This window comes from Brienomyrus brachyistius, chromosome 10 (assembly GCF_023856365.1).
Source record: "Brienomyrus brachyistius isolate T26 chromosome 10, BBRACH_0.4, whole genome shotgun sequence".
NCBI classification, from domain to species: Eukaryota; Metazoa; Chordata; class Actinopteri; order Osteoglossiformes; family Mormyridae; genus Brienomyrus; species Brienomyrus brachyistius.
In genome coordinates this window covers 19,200,610-19,215,318 of record NC_064542.1, presented here as the reverse complement: position 1 = coordinate 19,215,318, position 14,709 = coordinate 19,200,610, and the positions used below count along the sequence as shown (strand labels likewise).

Here is a 14,709-nt window from a genome sequence, read left to right as displayed (position 1 = left end):
TCAATGATCTGCAGCAGAACATACATAGGGTGCCAGGATAAAGAGACGTTTCAGAGAACAAAGTTCTTTTATTTCTGACCTTCTTGACTGCTAAAGGGTTCCACTGTCTTTATTATGTTTATTATTGTCAATAATAATAATAATAATGTTTGACAAAACAATGTCCAACTCATCCATTACCTGCACAAGATCCACGAGATGGTGGTGTTCAATGGAGCAGTTTTTAAAGTGTTATATTAATTTTAAAAATTACTAATTTTGTTAGCCTAGCCATGTCGATAAAAATGTATGAAGTAACCAGGTGTAGCATGACTCAATCAGTGACAAGCAAATGGCTGGAAGACATCTATCACTGCGGCTTATGAGACCTCAATCTCTTTATACACTGGACACTGGAGTGTCGGACATTTTGTGATTACCTGTATTGATTTGTTCCCCAAACATATGTGCTGTTCGCCACACTGAGTTACGTCCAGAGTCCAGATGACAAATGGTGGTTCCAGAATAAAAACAAGATTAATTTTAGTACGCATTTTTCAGCATTAGTTACAAAAGAATGTAAGGGATCACATGTTAAATGTACACAAGCCTCTAGAATAGCAGATTCGGACAGTCTTCAGAGTTTCTCTATTTTAATGTTACTTTATACAGTTGTTTCCCCCTCACATTGATCAGTCATGACATTAAAACCACTGACAGGTGAAGTAAATAACATTGATTATCTTGTTACAATGGCACCTGTCAAGGGTACTATTATATATTAGGCAAGTGAACAGTCAGCTCTTGAAGTTGATGTGTTGAAGGCAGGAAAAATGGGCGAGTGTAAGGATCCGAGTGACTTTGACAAGGGGCGAATTGTGATGGCTAGACGGCTGGGTCAGAGCATCTCCAAAACGCTAGGTCTTGTTGGGTGTTCTGGGCATGCAGTGGTCAGTACCAAAAAATGATCTAAGGAAGGTCAAGCAGTGAACCAGCAACGGGGTCATGAGCGCCAAAAACTCATCGAAGTGTGTGGGGAGCGAAGGCTGGCCCGTCTGGTGAGCTACTGTAGCGCAGATTGCTAAAAAGGTTAATGTTAGTTATGATAGAAAGGTGTCAGAACAGTTTCCTCCGGGTACTCCGGTTTCCCCCCCACAGTCCAAAAACATGCTGAGGCTAATTGGAGTTGCTAAATTGCCCGTAGGTGTGCATGTGTGAGTGAATGGTGTGTGAGTGTGCCCTGTGATGGGCTGGCCCCCCCGTCCTGGGTTGTTCCTTGCCTCGTGCCCACTGCTTCCGGGATAGGCTCTGGTCCCCCCACCACCCAGTAGGATAAGCGGTTTGGAAAATGGATGGATGGATGTGTGTCAGAACACATAGCCCCTAGCAAGCCATTATTGTTCAGTGAAGAACGTGATAAGTCCTGCTATCTATATTTTGAAAATCTTGGTTTATAAAATAAGAATACCACGATAAGGGACAGATTTGATATGAAGTTTGACTTGCAGCTTCATGAATGTGGCTTTTCTCAAAGTGGACTCATACCTGCTTGGCTATGCAGCTGTATACCAGTCACAGTGCAGGCCTATGCTGACCTCTATCCACTGCAGAAAGTGTGTATGTGAGCATCAGAACTGGACCATGGAGGATTGGAAGACGGTGGCCTGGTCTGATGAATCATGTTGTCTGTTACATCATGTGGACAGATGGGTGCATGTATGTTGTTTACCTGGGGAAGAGATGGCACCAGGATGCACTATGAGAAGGATATCTGGCAGAGACAGTGTGATACTCTGAGCAATGTTCTTCTGAGAAATCTCGGGTCCTGGTATTATGTGGATGTTACTTTGACACGTACCACCTACCTAAACCTTGCTGCAAACTAAGTACACCCCTTCATGGCAACAGTATTCCTTGACGACAGTGGCCTCTTTCAGCAGGATAATGCACCCTGTCACACTGTGAAAATTATTCAGGAATGATTTGAGAAACGTGAAAAAGAGTTCAAGGTGTTCACTTGGCCTCCAAATTCCATAGATCTCAATCTGATCAAGCATCTGTAGGATGTGCTGGACAAACAAGGATCCAAGGAGGCTCCATCTCACAACTTATAGGACTTAAAGGATTTGCTGCTGACATCTTGGTGCCAGACACAGCAGAGCACCTTCAGCGATCTTGTGGAGTCCATGCCTCAATGGGTGAGAGCAAATTGGCAGCACGAAGGGGACATACACAATATTAGGCAGGTGGTTTACATTACAGCTGATTGGTGTATATCTTTATGCACTATATGGACAAAAGTATCGGGACACCTGACCATTACACTAAGGAACTTTTATGACGTCCCATTCTAAATCCATAGGCAACAATATGGAGTTGACCCCCCTTTGCAACTAAAATAGCTGCCACTCTTCTGGGAAGGCTTTCCCGAAGATTTTGGAGTGTGTCTGTGGGAATTTTGCCCATTCATCCAGAAAAGCATTTGTGAGGTCAGGCACTGATGTTGCACATGAAGGTCTGGCTCACAATCTCCATTTTAGTTCGTCCCAAACATGTTTGATGGGGTCGAGGTCAGGGCGCTGTGGGTGCCAGTCAAGTTCTTCCACATCAAACTCACTCAACCATGTCTCTATGGACCATGCTTTGTGCCCTGGACCAGTCACGCTGGAACAGAAAAGGGTCTTCCTTCCCCACACCGTTCCCTCAAAGTTAGAAGCACAGAATTGTCCGAAATGTCTAGGTATGCTGAAACCTTCACTGGAACTAAGGGGCCCAGCCCAACTCCTGAAAACCAACCCCATACCATTATCCCTCCTCCACCAAACTATACCGTTGGCACAGTGCAGTCAGCCAGGTAACATTCTTCTGGCATCCGCCAAACCCAGATTTATTCAGCAGACTGCTTGACAGAGAAGCGTGATTCGTCACTCCAGAGAACACGTTTCCATTGCTCCAGACTCCAATGACAGCGTGCTTTACACCACTCCATCTGACGCTTGGCATTGCGCTTGCTGATGTGAGGCTGTATGCAGATGCTCAGCAATGGAAACCTATTGCATGAAGCTCCCAGCACAGTTTTTGTTCTGGAGGTAATACCAACTGAAGTTGTTGAATCAACAAATTGTTGGTGACTTTTACACAATACATGCCTCAGCACTCAGCGACACCACCCTGAATTTTATACGGTCTGCCGCTTAGTGGCCGAGTCTCTGTTGTTTTTATACGCTTCCACTTTGCAAAAATACCACTTAGTTGAATGTTGAATATCTAGCAGGGAAAATTTTCATGAACTGACTTATTGCAATGGTGGCATCCTACGACAGTACCACGCTTAATTCACTGAGCTCTTCAAAATGACCCATTCTTTCACAAATGTTTGTAAACCTGAACGCATGGCTATGTGCTTGATTTTATGCTCCAGTGGCAATGTGTCTGAATGAAACACCTGAATTCAATGATTGTGTGTCAGTGTGTCCCAATACTTTTGTCCATATAGCGTGTGCATGAATATATATATAGACTTTCTTTTTCTTTATTAGCTACTGTCTTAACTCCTTTCTTGTCTTTTCCCTGTAACATCAAAAAGAACCTGTCTCAAATAAAACAAAGCTTCTTCCATCCCATAATCTTCTAGTTCCTTTCTCCATCCAGAATGAATATTATATCCATCCATAGCCTTTTTTTGACCTCAGAACAGTACACATGGGATATTCCAACACAATTTTATTCAGAATTCTAGTGTTCCAAATATCAGTACAAATAAATTCTAGTCTATTTGTAGTTTGGGCAGGATAAAGATGAACAGAGGGGAAAAAAAAGCAGTTTTTTTGCAGGTTCGCTTCATAAATTTAAAATATCAGTCAGACTCCAAGTAACTCACTAGAGCAGAGCTGCCCCCCCCCCCCCCCATCTAAGCTGTTATTAGTTTATTTCACAGTATTCAGCTGCAGGATTGCCTTCTCCATCGCCGGCTGTGGCCTGACGCCTGGGCGGCGTTCACCGACGGCTCTCGAGAAACAGCTAAGGACACAGAACAATGGCTCGTGATTGGCCATGGCATTGAGCAGGACTGCCGTGCTGATTGCTGACAGCCCCCTCGCTTCTCACCAAGATTAAGCAGGGAAAGAGGCGACTGCAGACAGGCTACAATGCTGGCAGGCGATGCGGGTCGTTAATACACAATAATATAGGGAATAACACACATTCCCATCAATAACCTACCAGTAGAGAGCACAGGGTCCCAGGCCGTGACTATTTATCAGGGCAGGGAAGCTCCTTCAGCAACGATGTGCTCGGCTTATTCATAAAGCATCAGCGCTGTCGTGAGAATGCCTGTCCACGCCATACAAATGTCCCATTAATTCATATCAAACATGTGGCACCAGCAGGGAGCCCCTTATCCTCTGTCCCCCGGTGTCCGGGGGAGGGCCACGTGACACAATCATTTTGCATGAAACCTTTATCGACATCACTCAGTCTCCATTAGGGGCGGGACACGCGGGGGGAGGGGATGGGCCTCCTGGATGTTTAGAGCTCGTCGTGTACGGCGGCCCCCCCCACGTGGTCGAGGGCCCCCATTAGCAGTAACGCCCCCGTGGCGTTATCCTTCACCATGACAATGAAGGGGTGGTCTGCACAGAACAGCTTCGGCTGGGTCACATCCTCGTCCTGCACCTCCCCGTCCTGCACCTCCCCGTCCTGCACCTCCCCGTCCCCCGAACCTGCCTCGGAGCCCAGCTCCAGGGAAGCCCAGTGCAGGACTGCACCCAGGTGCGGCCGCCTCTGCCCCAGCACCTGGCCCGCCGCCCTGGTGAAGTCGGCCTTCCGCTCATCCCAGGCCTCGGTCAGACCCAGCGCAGTCAGTTGTTTCTGGGCAGAAAATGGGGAAGGTGACTCAGACTGCGGCGCAGTCAAAGCAACCCAATACAATCCTCCTCCTCCAGCGAATCCCTCCCAGTCTCGCATAATAGAAAAAAATAACCAAATTCGTACATTCACTAAATATCAGGTAAAGCTGATTTTTTGCCAAGGTTTGGAAAGTGAAAAGTGGAATTCAAAAAACTAATGAGGACCATCAAGAAAGAATTTGTGCATTTTCATGCAATTTGTTTTCAGTGTGTCTGCTTTTGTGTCATTTTGTACACAAGAGTGCAGTTTCCATTTTGTCTCAGAGCAGTAAAGCCATCGGAGTTAAAGGAACTCTTTAGGAAAGCTAAAGGAACTCTGCTTTGTTATTCCGGCCTAATTTAGCTACAGCATGACTGGCGCCCCCCCCCCCCCCGGCCACTAGGCACCACACGCCTGGGCCTGGGGGGCAGCGTCCATGAACCACGCCGCATCGCCTTGCTACTCTCGCTCTCACGGGGGCACAGACAGCAGCTCCTGCAAACTTTTCCGTATACGGAAAACCAGTTGGCGGGGGGGGATGAAGACTCGCGTTTAAGGTTCTGCAGCAGGGGGTGGGTGCAGATGTGCAGATCAGAGACAGATTCAACGAGGCGTCCGTGACGACTCACGTCCTCGGCCCGACCGCCACACCCCCCCAGCAGCACCCCCGCCCTAATGTACTTCCTATGTACCCATGCATCCTCCCTTCCTCACTGCCTACCTCTAACACTCTGTTTCTGTCTCCGGGCTGCTGTCTGTGGCACCATCACCCCTCGCTGTGTCCTTCCCTGGCCACCCCACCCACCCCCCCCCATTTCCTGCAGTCCCCATCAGCGCGTATTCGACTCCATAGCATGTCAGCACTGTCCACACGAAGCTGGATGAGACTGGATGAGCAGCCTCATCACCTGCTTTGCCGTGATTATGACCTCAGCACATCCAACAGAACTGCCCCCCCCTTTCCTCTTTAATCTTCTGTCTCTCTGACGTTTGCCCACTTAATCGCGACCCTTGTTGCCGTGGCGGTGCTAACGTGACACCATGTATGGCGACGAGCCGGACTGTCAGCTGCAATTACGCTCATAAGTTAACGCTTGCTGCACTAGCGTGACCCCCTCCCCCCCCATTGCCACAGTCGATATAAATAGAGAGCGCCCCCCGCCCCCCATAATGGAAAGCGCATCTGGATGGAGGAGTTCCAGGCCTTTTAATTTTTTATCTCGAGCGGAGTTTAAGAATGGCGCTCTCCTGTCCCGCTGTGCCGCAGCAGGGGCGGGACCCCGGGGGTCTGCATGCTGGGCCGCCTCCTGCTGACCGCCGCCCCTCGCCATTAGAACCCGGAACTAACTGATCAAAAAAGGGGCCAGCAGCTCGTCATTTAAATGCAGATTTTAGTGCGTATCTGACAAATTGCTAAGCATACGATGGAATCCCCACAGCATTCACATCACCAGCCAATTACGGTTCACACGCATATGCTGCAAAACTCACATAGATATTTTGCGAAAAACATTATACATGAGTTATCGGACATTACATGCATATAGTGTCCATCCACCTTCCATGCCTACCTATGCAATGCAGTGCATGGTCACAGTGCCTGTCCTAGGAAGCAGGGGGGGAGATGTCAGTCTGTCACAGGGTACACAAACAATCTAATCTCACACTGTTATTCACACACTCACAGTCACAAACACAGTCACACACAATCACTCAATCACACTCACACAATAACTCACGCAATCGCACAATCAGTCAAACAATAACACAATCACTCACAATCATCCACAATAACCAACACACAATCTCAAACACAACCACAAACACTCACACAATGTCACACAACAATCACATCACCCACACAATCAATTTCAATCAATCTCACATAATCACAAACACTTACATTAACGCTCACACAGTCTTGCACAATCACAAACACACACTCACACAAAACACACAATCACTCACACGATCGCGCACACAATCACACACAATCATCCACAATAACCAACACACAATCTCAAACACAACCACAAACACTCACACAATGTCACACAACAATCACAACACCCACACAATCAATGTCAATCAATCTCACACAATCACAAACACACACTAACACAATCTCACAAAACCTTTCAGACAATCACTCACACAATCTCACAAAACCATTCAGACAATCACTCACACGATCACACACACAATCACGCCATGGGCAATTTAGAGATGGCAGGCCACCTAGCTGGAGGAGACCGCCACAGCATGGGAGGACATGGCAAATATATGGGCTGAGATTTGAACCCCAGCCTTGGAGATGTGGAGTAACAGGCCCCCCCCCAGCATGGCACCCTGGGTAAGTACGCGTGACCCCACATTACAGCACCGGGAGCAGTTACAGTCTCTGCTTTAATCAAGACCAATGCTGCCTTTTCTTTTTTTTTTGCTGTTGCTCATTGTGCCATGTAACTTCATTACCATAGATATATTATCATTACCATAGATGAATTAGGAGAAAAACCTCATTTGCATCTCATCTGAATCCAGGCCTCCAACATATAACATTCTAACAGCCACAGAAGTCTCAGGAAATTCCCCGCCCCCCCACAACCCCTCTTACTGCCTCTACAGCGCCCCCTGCCCACTCCATGGCTCATACACACACTACCATTCTAAAACTATCTATGAATTACACATGAAGGGAAGGACAATGGCTCTCAATGACTTCTGTTGGGAGTTTGTCTAAGAGGGAGGGAAATGGGACCCTGGACTCCTGTTGCATGTTTTATTTAACAGAACAATGGCAGAGAAAGAGTAAGTAATGGGCTCTTGTCACTGACGTGTCACACACAGCCCTGTGACGCCCGCCCCCCCCCCAGGTTCACAGCACTGCGGCCCGCGAGTCCGTAATGAAGGGCCACTCTAACAGCCGGCCACTAATTAGCGAGCAGGCAGCAGGCGGGGAGCCTCGACCACAGAGCACACACACATCCATTTCTATTTCGCTAATTTGAATTTATTTTTACATCGGCTCGTCTCTGCAGGGGCGGCCCGGAGCTTCCTGGGACTCCGACAACGCGACTCGACTGGAAACTAGTAAAGAGCAGCCGTAGTGTCACACTACTTTGGAAAAAAAAAATGGGAAGACAACAGAAGGAGAAGAGAGAGACTCCTGCGATGGTTAGAGGAGACAAAAGCCCCCCCACCACACCATGAGTGAGAGGGGGGGCACTGCGAGTGCCCGGTTACGTCGCGATCTGAGGCACCTATGCCATTCAGACAGCAGGGGGCTCCCTGGACGAGCCTGCTAATGGTGGGGCAGTAACCGGTCCCGTCACACGTCAGGTGGCAAACCCAGAGCCAGCAGACGGTGGCGCAGTTCCAGGCTCGTTAAACACGTGCTGGAGCCACCCGTCTGGGCGCCCTGGCCGAGGGCCCTCAGCCAGGCTCGTTACGGCAGCGGGCCGGGCAGCCTCAGCCGCGGCCTGTCCTCGGCGCTGCTGGGGGGGGCCCCTATATTTAGCCCGCCAGTTACTTCCACATTCGCCTGCCCCCAGCCCAGCCCTCGCCACCCCCCACCCCCCCCACCTGCTCAATGTCACTCTCATTTAGGTCAGCAAACCCTGCAGCAAAATGCGGCGCATGGTGACGGAAATGCGTATTGGGTGCCGAGCCAGCGGAGCCGTGGCTGCTGCTGTGTGACGCCAATGATGCGGCGCGGTCCAATCCGTCGCCCTGACTCCACCGCATGCAAGCCGGTCACTCCCCCGCTCCCTGGGGCCGTACTGCCTTCCTGAACCCCCCCCCCCCCCTTCTCCATCCTGCTCAGCGGGACAGGCGGCACCCAGCGGGATGTGGGACGCTCCTTCCACGCGCCATCTGCACACATCAAGCTGTCGGGCCACCAGGGGGCCTCGCTGCAGAAGTGGCTCTGTCGAGGGTCGCCCTCTGTGGGTCACGCGGAGCTTGAAAGCGGGGAGCCGTGTGACCCCGCTCATGCTGCAACGGCACACAGGGTCTTTCCAGGTTACTTCACTCAACCAAACGTGCTCCTGACGAGTCCGTTTGAGCCACGTCCCCCTGGGGAAATGCTCCCTGAAGCCCTCATCCAGACCAGTCATGTTACATTACTATTACGTGGCCCCCCCCCCCCCCCCCGTCGGTCCCGCTGCACCCTTCCCCCTTGATTACTACTTTTCCTAACGTCTCTCTCTCCCTGCTGTCTCAGACTAAGCTGCGGTGCCGCCCGCAGAGCTCACCCAGGCGCTGCCTCCGGCCACCAACATGCTGCCAGGCAGAGGATGGGGCTCTCAGGGAGGCTCAGCTTAGCGTGGCGGCCTGCACCTCAGGTCCGGTGTCCCCGCCCAAAGGCGAGGGCTCCACCCGGCGTCCCGACGCCCTCTGTAATCCTGGAGACACCTGGGGCCCCAAGGCCGAGCACGGGGTCCAGGGGGCCAGGCTGACCTAGCGCTGCTGAGTGGGTCCTAGCGGCCAGGACTGCCAAGTTGGAAGCAAGAAAGCCAGGGGGACAGGGAGCGAGGAGGGTGGGGCGCGGCAAGGACCTAGTCCAACAGCAACCAGACAAAGAAAAGAAAATGAAACAGGGGGAGGAGCAGGTCAGGGAGGAAGAAAAAGGAGAGAAGAAACACAGGAGGCTGACAGGCCTCGGGCGGCAGGCTGGGTACAGCCTCCAGGGCAGCATGGAGGAGAGACCTGCCACTTCCTCCCGGACAAGCAGGAACCCAGCAGCGGTGGACCGTAGGTCCCGAGCAGAGCAGAGCGCCATTCCAGGGGACGAGGGGTCAGTGTCTCATGACAGGCTGGCAAAGGTGCCAGGTGGGTCGACTCAGATCTCCAGAAGGCTCAGCTCACAGGCCCTTCGACTGCCTCTCCAGCACAACGAAACAAACCCAGACCGCTGTCTTGTCGCCCACTGACTCTCAGACACTAAGTGCAGGAAGCTTGGCTACTCTTGTGGAAAATAAAGCCATTACCTATATAAGAGCATGTGTGTCTTCCTTGGGATGGTACTATAATGTAGATAAGGGGAGTGAGTGGATGCCCTGCACTGGAACAGTACCCTGCCCCCTGCCTCGTGCCCAGTGCTCCCTGGGACCCTGCACTGGACTGAAGAAGACTGGACTGATGGCCATACTCTGCTTGCTCAGCCTCTCCAGCCACTCTGCCACCTGATCCTGGGTGAGTACCTTCTCCAGCCGGCTGAGGTTCTCCACATGGAAGGGCAGCAACAGCACCAGGCTGGCCCGGCCACCCCGAAAGCCCAGCTCCAGAACCTGCACCATGTTGGTCATGTCTTCATAGTGATGGAACACACCTGGGGGAGGAGCCATAAGAGTGATTATGAAAGGGGCAGCAGCTCACAGCATAGGAGGGTGTCAAGGCCTACCTGCCCGGCGCATCATTGGCACCTTGGTGTATGTGGTTCCCAGGAAACTGCGCAGGTCTTCCTCGTCACACTCAAAGTGCCAGTCCCAAAGACCTGTAGACACAGATGGGACATTCACCGCACAGACTCTCACACTAACATACATTGAGTCAGGTCCTGGCTCACTGTGTCACTGACCTACAGACCCAACAGAGAACCCATCCACCTTCTCACTGTGTCACTGACCTACCGACCCAACATAGTACATCCTCTGGCTTACTGTGTGACCTTGAACCAGAGATGTTCTCTGTGGGTATCTGGGTTGCTTTTCTCAAGAAAGCTTCAGGAAGAATCTTATCCTTCATGGTCCCAAGCGTCACTTGGAGCTCTGCAGCACAAATTTAGTTCTTGATCAGCTACTCCTCTGTCAGCTTTGCGATGTGTCACATTAGGAGTTGGTAGATAAGAAATGACCCAATCTCACAATCCAGCCAACCAGCAACTTACAGGAGTCTCACAGCGACTCCTCGCCGGCCGTCCTCACAAGGTAAGCCTGCACCTGCAATCATCTACTTACCAACTGCGTTTTTCCAAAGTGCTACTGACCCACAGAAAATCAGTAGTGCAGCAGGGGCAGCGCAAGTTAACATTTGAAAGGCACAAGCTGCAAGGCACAATCAAGGAAACGGCACTAAGGAGAAACACAGTCCTTCTGCCGATTTGCATCAGCGATGGATGATTACTCAAGGTAATCAACCAATGAACCAATCAGTCTCCACAGAAACCTTCCACTGGTTCGAAACTCCGTGTTTCTGAAAGCACTAAATAGCTGTGACCCATTAAAGGATTTCGATGCTTCTTGGTTCCCATTATTTCACCACTTTGATGAATCGCACGGCGAGCGCTTACACATACCACAGGATCTTGCATCTCAATCTTCAGTTCAATAACGTATATTATTCTACTACTTATAAAGTGGGATTAAAAGCTTAACCTCAGAGATACGTTAAACATTGTAACACAAGAACCCAATTAGAGCATTATATACTTAAGAAGGTTTGACATTCAACCTCCACGAGAGACCTTTAACATCTGCACATGCCCACTGGCATCAGCTTTCACGTGAGACGTCGCCAGCTATGACCACGGGTGTCCGGCCGTCCCGTACAGAGGGAGGAGCCTCGCCCAACGGTTTTTATATGGCGTGGTTTCTAAGCAGGTGAAGCAAATTACGCTGTAGCAGAGCATGGAGACAAAGCCAAAATCTCCCGGGCAAAGGTTCAGCCTGCGCTTCATATCGTGATTAGAAAAAAGATTAAAACTCGTGAAACACACGTGTGGTTTTCTCTCTGTCCTTTGTCGCGTTATCGTTTGTGTTTCTGCTGGCTCCTGTTTCCGGGTCCTTTGTTTGTCTGAATCCGAAACAAAGGGCCAATTAATTAGCGAGCGTGGACAGGCGCTCCCCCGGCGGCCCTCAGGCCCCCATTGCCCACCCCCCGCCAATCACTCCTGCCTGCTTCTTCCCTGCCAACCCTGGCTGCTGAACAGCGCTTCAGGAGACGCTGAGGTGTTTTTAATTTGCCCAGCGATGGTGGACTGGACGCCATAGAAGGCGACTGAACAAAACCAGGAAAATGGGGGTTTCTCCCCTGGGTATGGTGAGCAGCCAAGGGCCCCCCAGTGCCGACAGGTGCGATACGGGCTCCATCCCGGGAAACCTGGCAAGATGGTAAACTGGCAGCACATGCGGTATTATTATTATCAGCGTTGTTTATTTCTATTTAAAACAGAATTTCATTCATAACGCCACACATTCATGCGTCTGCCGGCCATTCCCCCAAAAGCATGGAAAAATATCCAATTTCACGGGCAGAAAATAGCCCGCAGTCAGCGGCGGGGGGCCTTGCCCAAATCTGCAGGCTCTCAGCCCTTTTCTGATTGGCTCTCTCAAATAAGCCTGTCCCTGGCCTGCCTTAGCGGGCAGGAATCTGCCACGGAGCCCAGGAGACCACGGTCCTTTGGGATTCATGCCCTTCGGGGAGCTCCCCTGGTGTTCCCTAGCCCCGTTACAGCCAACAGGAGGACATGGTGATGGGGAAAACCTTTCTGTGCCCTGAGGCCGGGCCCTGGGCATCCAGGAATACATGTCACTTCAGGAAGCCATCTTGTCCAGAGTCCCCCCTAGACAAGTGCCAGCTGACTTAAGGAGGCGCGTACCGGCCCTTCTGCAGAACGCTGCCAGGTCACATGACCCCCCACCTCACTTTTAAAGCGCAGGGCGTCTGTGAGGATTAAAGCTGCCTCTTTGGCCTGGAGCTCCTCGCTGCCACCTGCCACCCGCCCTGGCCCAGGCGTGCAGCTCCTCGTGGTCGGGCTGCCCCTCTGTCCAATGCAGAGCCGCGTGCCCCAGCCGCGACCGTGTCTGTGCCTCTTTCAGGAAGCTGGCATCCAGGATTGCCGGTAGCCCGGTGAACACAGCTGAGGCGCTGTGCAGCCTGAAGCTGCTCCCATTGCCTCCATACAGGGAGAAGAGCGGCCTCCTCCTGGCTCAAAGGGGGAGGCGTGCCGGTGCCTAGGACCTCAAAGATCTGGGCTGCAGTGCCTCCTCCGGCACCCCCGCCCAAGGCTGCCAGTGAGTTGGCAAGCAGAACTGGAGAGAAGAGGGGGTTCTGGGTGCCGCCGGTGCGCAGGGCCCGGTACAGGCGCAGTCCGAGGCTCCAGCTTGGCCCCTGCTTGGCGACACGGACCGGCGGCCTGGTGAAAGGCTTTCCAGGGTCCTCGGGGGTGACAGGCCAGGGCAGAGGAAGCAGTAGCCCCAGCAAACAGAGCAGGAGAAGGGACCCAGCAGGTGGCATGGCGGAGCAGCTGCAGGGAGGAGGTTAGGGGGAGCTCGGCAACCCTTTCAAATGCATGAGCGAAGTGTTAAAAAGTAGATGAAGATCACATCAATTACGAACTAATACAGAATCCCGTTATCCACGCTAACCTGGACCTGATGTAATCCACTTAAACATTTACCCATTGACCAAATCAAGTGAATTACATTACTCCTGATGAGATGAGTTTATAGCATCATCCTCAGCAGCAAAATGATAGCAGAATAGAGGTTTATTACACAGTCAGCATTTATCTGCTTTATTTACGTCCAATACCAGGCACAGACTCCATTAGTTATGATGGCAGGAGAGCAATCTACTGTTTGTTCAGGGAGACACGCGATGTGTAGGTCATAATTTATTGATTTCATGCCAAGGTTTTAGAGAAATATGGCATCAATTACAGTTTCACTGGATCGGTATTTTCCCCCAGGAGTATATTGTATATTCCAAGCGAAGCATCAGTGCAGATCGACTCTAGAGAGTAAGGACGTGCCCACAGTACACGTTTAAAAAAGACATTCGCTTGAGTTTCAGATTCAGTATAAAATTATTTAATTAATATACAATGGCTCGAATAAGTCCGCTCAAAGGATGCAATCTGCCTTCAGTGCAGAATGAAAACTTTTGCGGAAGCCTATCAATCCTTTACAGACCATTACCCGCAATTTCGGACTTGGATAGTTCTTAAAGTACTGACATTTTACGACGCAGTACCGAGTTCAACAGCCGTCCAACGGTTACCTGTTACTAGAATCCTTCGTCCATGTAACTCCCTACGCTGGGGCTTGTGAGCTTTCGAGGGAGTCAGATGTGGCAGCGGAAAACCCACCTTTTGCTCCACCTCAGTCCGATCCCCCACCCGGCGTCTGCACGCCGTTCGCTCGCGGATTACAGCGGCACCGGTGCGGATTTCGCGTTGCTATAATACGGGGTACCGTTAGCCTGAATGTAATGCGATGCCTTGTCGTTTTAATACTCGTTGTGATCTTGCACGATCGCTACGTACGGAAGACAAAGTTTGCAAAAGGTGGCTACTGCCGGAAAGCTGGGAAATCGGGAAATCTTGCATTTCTTTCTCAGGCCTACACTGTGGTGTATTTATCGGGTCTGTCGGACGGGGTCGCCAGTGTTCTGCAGTGCGTCGCCCTCTGCCACCCTAAAAACGCTCATTTCCCCCCCCCCCCATCATCAAGTACGTTCTTTTCTGTATTTGTCCGTGTGCTCCACTTTTTCCATCCCTGTTTTTCCTGTCTCTATTTTTCCCCTGGCCTCTCTCTCTTAGTGCCTTCTGTTTTTTTCTCTCCACGTAGGGCAGGAATCGATACGCACATTATATTCTGCGAATACGCACAATAGCGGGGAGGCTTAGCTTTCCCGAGCAACAAATGGATAATAAGACACCACTGACAAGACGGATCTGTAGATGTACAGATAGCAGGCCGAAGATGAAAGCAGAAGCTTGAGTAAGATGGTGAGAGAAGGAGAAGGACGAGGGGAGACATGTAGATAAAAGAGAGGGATGGAGAGATATGAAGGCTGATAACAGTGAACTTGATAACAACCCTCCCATCAGACAAAACA

General features: G+C 50.9%; 1 protein-coding gene across 1 annotated transcript; it reads right to left on the bottom strand.

Moving 5' to 3' along the window:
* Window positions 1-3,701: 3,701 nt before the first annotated feature.
* Window positions 3,702-14,405, bottom strand: serpinh2 (serine (or cysteine) peptidase inhibitor, clade H, member 2). The gene is given in 7 exon segments (XM_049029926.1): window positions 3,702-4,848; window positions 10,071-10,198; window positions 10,271-10,363; window positions 12,514-12,583; window positions 12,585-12,782; window positions 12,784-13,114; window positions 13,870-14,405. Coding segments are annotated over 6 exon segments (1,152 nt in total). The 5' UTR covers window positions 13,105-13,114; window positions 13,870-14,405; the 3' UTR covers window positions 3,702-4,506.
* Between the last annotated feature and the right edge of the window lie 304 nt (window positions 14,406-14,709).